The sequence below is a fragment of the Littorina saxatilis genome, linkage group LG8 (assembly GCF_037325665.1).
Source record: "Littorina saxatilis isolate snail1 linkage group LG8, US_GU_Lsax_2.0, whole genome shotgun sequence".
In the NCBI taxonomy this organism is placed as follows: domain Eukaryota; kingdom Metazoa; phylum Mollusca; class Gastropoda; order Littorinimorpha; family Littorinidae; genus Littorina; species Littorina saxatilis.
The window spans coordinates 61,322,410-61,332,409 of NC_090252.1; the positions used below are offsets into that span (position 1 = coordinate 61,322,410).

At 40.6% G+C, this 10,000-nt stretch overlaps 1 protein-coding gene across 2 annotated transcripts in view; it reads left to right on the forward strand.

The window, feature by feature from the left end:
* Window positions 1-10,000, forward strand: part of LOC138974016 (uncharacterized) — a 71,091-nt gene that overhangs the window by 50,698 nt on the left and 10,393 nt on the right. For both annotated transcript variants that reach the window (XM_070346711.1, XM_070346712.1), the window contains exons 10-11: window position 1; window positions 5,986-6,248. The exon at window position 1 is cut by the window's left edge and continues 132 nt beyond it. In XM_070346711.1, coding sequence (XP_070202812.1) covers window position 1; window positions 5,986-6,248 — 264 coding nt within the window. The remainder of the gene's footprint in view (window positions 2-5,985; window positions 6,249-10,000) is intronic.

Consider the following 10,000-nt stretch of genomic DNA (forward strand, 5'->3'; position numbering starts at 1 on the left):
TGTGAGATATGTTTCATGGTTTCTGTTGTTGTGTGTGAATGTAATTTATGTATTGAATGTACCCAAGCCAAGCAACATTCCCATATAGTCTTGTGTCTTATGTCTGTTTGCCTCTTCTTCTTCTTCTTCTGCGTTCGTGGGCTGAAACTCCCTCGTATACTCGTGTTTTTGCACGAGTGGAATTTTACGTGTATGACCGTTTTTACCCCGCCATTTAGGCAGCCATACGCCGCTTTCGGAGGAAGCATGCTGGGTATTTTCGTGTTTCTATAACCCACCGAACTCTGACATGGATTACAGGATCTTTTTCGTGCGCACTTGGTCTTGTGCTTGCGTGTACACACGAAGGGGGATAAGCCACTAGCAGGTCTGCACATAAGTTGACCTGGGAGATCGGAAAAATCTCCACACTTAACCCACCAGGCGGCCGCGACCGGGATTCGAACCCTCGACCTTCCGATTAAGAGGCCGACGTCTTACCACCCCGCCACAGCGCCCGTCGTCTGTTTGCCTCAAAGGCATACTCCTTCCCAGACGTGTACATGACATACCGTGCTAATTCTGTCATTTGGAGTTTACCAACATTAAACAGCCTGAGAGCTATATGCACACATTGGGATTTATCAGAAGTGGATCAAGCTAGAAGTGCCCAACTACCATTACCTGGTACTATCAGCCAACACGCGGTAATACATATGCCCTTTGACCTTTTCTTGGGAGTACTTAACCGTACTAAAATTAGAGCACATGATTCTCGGAAAGTTATTCAAGGGCACTTACGCACTATAATATAATTCCATTTTCAGTACACGACTCAAAACCTTTGAACTAAATCAAAAGGAATACAATACAAGAATAAAGAGTTCGGAAAAAAAAGAAGAAACAGTTGAATAATTGAAAAACAAAAGTTAACAAGTCGCGTTTAGCGAAATTACTACATTTAGTCAAGCTGTGGAACTCACAGAATGAAACTGAACGCACTGCATTTTTTCACAATGACCGTAGTCCGCCGCTCGTACAAAAGGCAGTGAAATTGACGAGCCTGTTTAGCGCGGTAGCGGTTGCGCTGTGCTGCATAGCACGCTTTTCTGTACCTCTCTTCGCTTTAACTTTCTGAGCGTGTTTTTAATCCAAACATATCCTATCTATTTGTTTTTGGAATCAGGAACCAACAAGGAATACGATGAAATTGTTTTTAAATCGATTTCGGAAATTTAATTTCAATCATAATTTTTATATTTTTAATTTTCAGAGCTTGTTTTTGATCCGAATATAACATATATATGTTTTTGGAATCAGAAAGTGATGAAGAATAAGATGAACGTAATTTTGGATCGTTTTATAAAAACATAATTTTAATTACAATTTTCGGATTCTTAATGACCAAAGTCGTTGATTAATTTTTAAGCTTGTTTCGTGACCCTTCCTATGCATCCGTTTTGGGCTGCCGATTCATTTTAAATTTCTTATACACTGATGTAGGAAGACAATTTGAAGTCAGCAGATCATAAATTGATAAAAAAAAAAACAAAGCTTACTTGGCTCTGAGTCTCTTCCAGATCCAATGATATTTTCAGCGTTGACACTGGGGGGTGGAAGCAAAACCGCTTGCCTGTCGTCAGTCTTCAGCGGACAAAGTCACGTCTCCGACCAGTATCTTGTCCTTCTGCTAGAGTCACTTGTTCTTGATGTTCTCTCAAATCCAAGATTAAGGGTGGGTACGAAGTCAACGGAGTTGGCATCGTTGATAGCCGTGCCATTGCCAGACACGAAGTGACGCGAGCAGACTTTTCAATGGCACGACAAACCCCTGTCGTCGGATTGCTTGCACCCATCGCGTCCTTCGCTGTTGCGCCTTCGCTCTTGCACCCATCGGAAAGCCATACAATGACAAATTCTGTCCACCGTATTTTTCTTTCTTCATTCCACTGTTGCACTTGCAGTTGCAAACACAACAGTTTGCCTCGTCGTCTCCGCACTTTACTTTGCACCAAGCCTCGTTGTCGATTTTTCCTTTTGCCCCCTAGTTCCGGTAGATCTGACAATAAACTTCACAGCGCATGCGCCAAAATTTAAGTGATAAAGGTCTATTAGTATGACACTTGTTAAAATAACAAACAAACAAACAAATTCAAAAATAATTTGGCGGATGTAACTTTGTTGAGTATGTCAAGCTGGGTGTGCGACAAAAGATCGAGTTTTACAATGTCGAGGCACAAAAGGTCGAGGACATTTGGTCAAGAGTCAAAAGGTCGAGGGCGACAAAAGGTTGAAGGTGACAAAAGGTCAACAGCAAAACGTCTAAGAGACAAGAGGTCGAGGATTGAAAAAGGTCGAGGATTAAAAAAAAATCGAGGATTAATAAAACGGTCGAGGATTAAAACATTGTTGACACAATTTTCTGTTTACGTGTGTGTTACATTCTTTTTACATTTAGTCAAGTTTTTTCATCTTTCGATAAATGTATTTTATGACGTCATATCCGGCTTTTTATAAAAGTTGAGGCGGCACTGTCACACCCTCAATTTTCAATCAAATTGATTGAAATTTTGGCCAAGCAATCTTCGACGAAGGCCGGACTTCGGTATTGCATTTCAGCATGGAGGCTTACAAATTAATTTATGACTTTGGTCATTAACAATCTGAAAATTGTAAATAAAATAATTTTTTTTGTAAAACGATCCAAAATTACTTTTATTTTTTTTCTTCATCATGTTCTGATTCCAAAACATATAAATATGTTATATTCGGATTAAAAACAAGCTCTGAAATTTAAAAAAATATAACTATGATTAAAATTAGATTTCCGAAATCGTTTTAAAAACTATTTCATCTTATTCCTTGTCGGGTCATGATTCCAAAAACATATAAATATGATATGTTTGGATTAAAAACACGCTCACAAATGTTAAACGAAGAGAGGTACAGTGAAGCGTGCTATGAAGCACAGCGCAACCGATACCGCGCCAAACAGGCTCGTCACTTTTACTGCCTTTTGCACTGGCGGCGGACTACGTTCAGTTTCATTCTGTGAGTTCGACAGCTTGACTAAATGTAGTAATTTAGCCTTACGCGACTTGTTTCATTCTGTTATTGCTTGGAGAAAACGCTGCTTTGTTTGCATTTATATTCAAAACAGTGTTCGCACAAAGAGTGCCTTGAGTGACGGGTGTTTGTTTGTGTTCAAGGACCCACGGCTTTGTCGGTAAATGAAGCGTGATGTGGTCAACGGTGAACACAGCTCGACACTCAACAGATTGTTGTTGGTGAAACATGATGTCACTGACACGCTAACAGCTTGAGGTGTTTTTTTTTCCTTCTTTTTTTCTCTCCCATATGTAAACTTAACAAGTCGCGTAAGGCGAAAATACAATATTTAGTCAAGTAGCTGTCGAACTCACAGAATGAAACTGAACGCAATGCCATTTTTTAGCAAGACCGTATACTCGTAGCATCGTCAGTCCACCGCTCATGGCAAAGGCAGTGAAATTGACAAGAAGAGCGGGGTAGTAGTTGCGCTAAGAAGGATAGCACGCTTTTCTGTACCTCTCTTTGTTTTAACTTTCTGAGCGTGTTTTTAATCCAAACATATCATATCTATATGTTTTTGGAATCAGGAACCGACAAGGAATAAGATGAAAGTGTTTTTAAATTGATTTGGACAATTTAATTTTGATAATAATTTTTATATATTTAATTTTCAGAGCTTGTTTTTAATCAGAATATAACATATTTATATGTTTTTAGAATCAGCAAATGATGGAGAATAAGATAAACGTAAATTTGGATCGTTTTATAAATTGTTATTTTTTTTTACAATTTTCAGATTTTTAATGACCAAAGTCATTAATTAATTTTTAAGCCACCAAGCTGAAATGCAATACCGAAGTCCGGGCTTCGTCGAAGAGTACTTGACCAAAATTTCAACCAATTTGATTGAAAAATGAAGGCGTGACAGTGCCGCCTCAACTTTCACGAAAAACCGGATATGACGTCATCAAAGACATTTATCAAAAAAATGAAAAAAACGTTCGGGGATTTCATACCCAGGAACTCTCATGTCAAATTTCATAAAGATCGGTCCAGTAGTTTAGTCTGAATCGCTCTACACACACACACACACACACACACACACACACACACACACACACACACACACGCACATACACCACGACCCTCGTTTCGATTCCCCCTCGATGTTAAAATATTTAGTCAAAACTTGACTAAATATAAAAAGCATTTGCAAACGAAGAGAGAGTTACATTCGGACAGGGACACAGACACAGAAATGAGCTTCTCAAATCACAGAAAGGAAACGACAAGGCGGTACACAAAGGTTACTGCCGTTGTTTTGTTTTAAAACATATACTAAGAATGTATCTGTGCGTGTGCGCGCGTTCGAGCGTTAGTGTGTGTGTGTGTGTGTGTGTGTGTGTGTGTGATCATATTCACAAATCACCCCTGTGATACGCATGATAGGACTCGGAAGCAGGATTTTTTTTCACGAATGGACACCGAAAAGTCAATCGACATTTCTGATCCTCGACCTTTTTGTTAATCCTTAATCCTCGACCTTTTGGTTCTCACCCTGTCAAGCTAGTGATGGTGGTGGGAAGGAGGTTGGTTTGAATATGTGAAATAATCTTAGAGTTGAATGGATTACAGGCGAGATTGGCGAGTGGGGCGAGGAAGTACCGTTTCTTGGGCACATCTCGCCGCGAGTGACGCTAGGATTCTCGCCTCGAACGCTAGGTAGCTTTGGGCTTGCTCGCGCAGCTGCCAATCCGATTGGCTGTCCATGGTTGTTTACTGACCCGTGCAGACGACCTTTGTGGTATCAACCAATGGTGTTTAATTCTTGCGTAGCTAGCCATAACACCGTTTTATAGACACTCTCGCCTTCTTACTTCGCGAGCGGCTAGCCAAAAGAATGTCTCGCCTGAAAGAAACACGTGTCAGGTCACATAAGGAACCAGTTTGTGTCAATCAGTTTGACAGTACAAAGTTCTCTTGAACATTATTTTATGAAACCGAAACAGGTGTTTTTTTCATTCTGTCAACAAAAAAAAATTAGGGATGGGGGGGGGGGGGGGGGGGGGTTGACGGGGTCATAGGTAGAAGAAACCTTTTAAGACCTACAAAACCCTGATGGATATGACGAAGGAGAGTCGTATCAAGCATTTGCTTTTCTTTTCTTATTGAAGAATATTGAAGCTTTAGCGTTTGAAATGTTGGCTAGGATAAAGTCATTGATAAACAACACTCCCTGTTAAGTATTCATTGACTTCCTTTTACTGTTAATGCGAAAGCGTTGCGACAACTTAGCTAAAAATAAGAATACAAAAAAATGCTTATTTTGAAATTCGTGTTTATCCTGACACGCTTAATTCCAAGTTGGAGCAACATGTGTGCCTTAATTATGTTTTAATTGCCTGTCGTTGTTCCACTGAAGTTTTATGTTTTGTACACATTTAAAATACGTTTGGTGTGTGTGTGTATGGGTGTGTTGGGGGGGGGGGTAATGTTACATAGACTTATATTTGAACCTCTTTCTAATAACTCACAAGCATGCGATGCGAACCTTTAGTTGAACTTCTTGTTATGTGTTTTGTTCGCTTGATTTTTCCATCTCTTAGCTTTTCATGCTTGTTATGACAGTGAGAAAAACAAAATGTTAACAAAAACCTGATTGAAGACTCCCTCTCTTTTCAGACAATGTTTTCTCAGATGTTCTGTTCACAACCTCTGTAAAAATGTACGTACCCCTATTGTAAGACCCCCACCTTTTTAAGACCTGGTTTTCTCAGATGTGTTCATGCCTCACAAGCTGGGCGCCACTGCACCACTTCAGTGTAGTTGGTTGGTTATTATTGTGTTTTGTTTCTTCAGCAGTTAATGCTATTCCAAACCGATGCAAGCTTGTTTCCTTTTTCCATTCACCTCTTCAGTAACAAAGAGACATCTTTTCTGAAACATGCTCTGCAGGATGCCCAAACGGGGGGGGGACTCATCCCTGTGCGACGTACGGAATGAACAAACGAGCTGTAGCTCCCAGGCAGGCCCCATTGACACGTGCTGGTGTCAGCAGAACATCACTCACTACATCTTTGTCTATCACTTCACGGCTATCGCGGGGCAACATGACGGGTTCTGGTACTGCAAGAAAATTTGCCGTGCAGATAATACTCTCTTCAGCCTGCACATGAAATACGACGTCGAGTGTCTCGATGTTGGGATCAACTATGACGGTATGTATGACCACTTTGTCATCCGAATGCATTGTACTCACTGCAAATAGAGCCTGTACATCACCGAAGCAGGGTGTCAATCATACAGCACTTGCAATAGAAGAACTACGGAAAAGAACTCTGTCGGAGTTGTATGAGCTGTGGAAGAGTGAATACTCTTTTGTAGGCAAACTTTCCACACGTGCTCCCTGTCCACGTGTTTCAGACACACCCCTCGCACCCCTCGACTGGCCTACATTGTCCCATGGGAAAGTTTGCCTCACTAAAAACAAGAGTATTCATTTTCAGAACCCAAACAAACCAGACACAGTAATTGTTGAGCATTGTCTTCTTTGCTGTATGAAAACTCTTAAATAGAAGGCATTATAAACAGTGGATGTGTTTCTGTCTGGCAAACAGGCTTTGAAGGTCATTAACATTAAGGGGGGGGGGGGGGGGGGGTTATCATTTTCGGTACCAGTGACTTCCATGACATGTAAGGAATCATACATCACATTTGAGATGTGTCCAGAGTTATACACGGGATAAATCTTGCGTGTCCTCACACCTACATGGATGCTGATTATCTGCTGTGTGGCTCATTATCGTACAGAACAGACTTTTCTTCAAACTTTGAATGTTGCCGTGTGCTTTTAATTTCAGAAAAAAGCGATACAAAAATAAGAAGAAATCATGATTGATACATTATTTTATAAAGGAATGAGCCAGACCCTTGATTTGGGGTATGTGTCCAGGCGGACGAAGATCCTTTTACCAAGCAAACGACGGGATGGACGTGCAGGGGGTATACATAATCTGTCGGGGGGGGGGGGGGGGGGTGAAGAGCTAGCAGGTCTACAGGTCGTCTAATGATAATTGAGAAGTAGTTTATTAGTTTTTTCGCTTGTGGTGACTGTGACATTACGAGGTATGATCCAAACAAAATGATCAATTGTGATGTTCGCAGAGAATGTTTGGCGAATCTGGACCAAAATACAGCAGTCGTTAGAACTACTCTCCTCCTACACCGATGCGAAGTCACAACATGCCTGAGCCAATCAGAAGAGGCCCTAAGGTGACCTTATTTGGGGTTGCCGTTGGGCTCTGATTTGACTTTGTTTTATGTCCTGCGTGCAGTGAAACTTGTTGGCAAAAAGTCTGATTTTCAAATAAAGTATAACCAGGAATCACAAGGGGTGTAATCAGGTCTGAAAAATGTGTAAAGCAAAAATGGGATTATTTGGTTTTTTAGGAATGGAGTTACGGGCCTTCTTTTGTGGAGACTGACATTTTTGACTCACATGCGAAGCAAAAGTGAGTCTATGTACTCACCCGAGTCGTCCGTCCGTCCGTCCGTCCGTCCGGAAAACTTTAACGTTGGATATTTCTTGGACACTATTCAGTCTATCAGTACCAAATTTGGCAAGATGGTGTATGATGACAAGGCCCCAAAAAACATACATAGCATCTTGACCTTGATTCAAGGTCAAGGTCGCAAGGGCCATAAATGTTGCCTAAAAAACAGCTATTTTTCACATTTTTCCAATTTTCTCTGAAGTTTTTGAGATTGAATACCTCACCTATATATGATATATAGGGCAAAGTAAGCCCCATCTTTTGATACCAGTTTGGTTTACCTTGCTTCAAGGTCAAGGTCACAGGAGCTCTTCAAAGTTGGATTGTATACATATATTTTGAAGTGACCTTGACCCTGAACTATGGAAGATAACTGTTTCAAACTTAAAAATTATGTGGGGCACATGTTATGCTTTCATCATAAGACACATTTGGTCACATATGATCAAGGTCAAGGTCACTTTGACCCTTATGAAATGTGACCAAAATAAGGTAGTGTACCACTAAAAGTGACCATATCTCATGGTAGAAAGAGCCAATAAGCACCATTGTACTTCCTATGTCTTGAATTAACAGCTTTGTGTTGCATGACCTTGGATGACCTTGACCTTGGGTCAAGGTCACATGTATTTTGGTAGGAAAAATGTGTAAAGCATGTGAGTCGTATGGGCTTTGCCCTTCTTGTTATGAAGGAGAAGGGCAGTCTGGGTTTCGCAGTTTGGTCGCTGACTTCTAAACTCGTAAGAAAATTAGGCTAAAAAGGTTTCTGCATAGTACGCGAAAATGACAGTGCTGTTAGTAAACAAAATATCGACATCAACGGGATATTCGCGATCAAAAAATAGAGCGAATAGCCCCGTTTCTGCTTTCAAAACCTCGCTTACAAATGTGATGCATCTCGTCATTTTGGTCTAGACACGCTTTGTTTCTGTGTTCTCTTGCGCTAAAGTAGAAGGAAACCAAAGTCTCATAATCAGTGACTACAGTAACAACAAATTTGGGTCTACTCGGTTCACAACGGTTGAGCAGATCGCGTGCAAGAGGACCCTGATGCTCCTCCCGTTCCCCTGCCAGCTATTGAGGCACCCATTTTGCGGCCAGCTTTTGAAGCGGAATTTTATTGAGTAGAATTCTTTGGACTGTTCCATATGAAAGTTTATGATTTGCACTTTATGCTCCCATGTACACTTTTTAATCTTAGAGCTTAAATTATTACACAGCAGCTACAGTATTCTCGTTTGAAGCGCTCTTCGGAAGTGTTTTTGGCTTGTCAGAGTTATTCCCCTTTTCCCCAATTTCGACTTCCCTTTTCTTTGGCCAGGTTGTAGAATATGGAACAGCTTTGATTCATGTAACGTTCTTCACCTGTGTAGACATGTTCTTTGTACTATCATCCAGCTGCACTCTTTCAAAGAAGTCAAGATTTCCAAGGCGCTTGAGAAAAGACCCCGTTTTGAAGCACAACCCAAAAGTGACGTATTTTAAAACCTCGTCATTTATGGAGTAGTAACCTAATGACGTCATCTCTTAGAGGTATACCAGTAAAATGGTTGGCCTTTCAAATGATATATTACTTTTTATGATCAGTGGCCTGAGACTTGTATAATCGCGGTTTGATCATTTTGTTTGGATCATACCTCGTAACAGTACAGAGATATTTCTGATATGTAATGAAAGAAAACTCCTCTTTTTAAGACCTAAAATAAATCTGTGACAAATCATGTCTTAAAAAAGGGATTTCAAAATTAGGGTCAAATTTCAGAGTTTATGATTAGACATTCTGAGAAAACTGGGTATTGAATAGGCGAAAGGTCTAATCGGGGTCTTAAAATGGAGGAAGTCTTCCATTGGGTAAGATTGTTGGGGAAGGGGGGAGGGGGGGGGGGGTTTGGGGGGGGGGGGTAATACGAAAGGAGTACGTCTTATAATAATAATAATAATAATAATAATAATAATAATAATAATAATAATAATGATAAAATTAATAATAACGGGAATTTATAAAGCGCCTTATCAGAAGTTCAAAGCGCGTGACAGCAATACATGTATACAAAATTCATACAATCACTGTCAGATTCAAACACCACATCATGCACATCTCACATCCCCAGACTCTATGCTAAGGAACTATCCGTAATGTTTTTGGAACAAGTGAGTTTTCAAAATGGACTTAAAAGATGAAATGGATGGATAGTGACGTAGTTGAAAGGGGAGTGAATTCAATAACTGAGGGCCATAATACGAAAACGTGCGGAAGACATGAGCCTTGCGTTTAAAGCGACCTTGACGGAGAAGTCGAGTATCATCTGATGATACTCGACTTCTCAGAAGAACGAAGGGTGCAAGAGGGAGTGTAGAGGGAGACCAGTTCCGAAAGATAGGCAGGTGCCGATTCAGAGATGATATTGTAGCAGAAG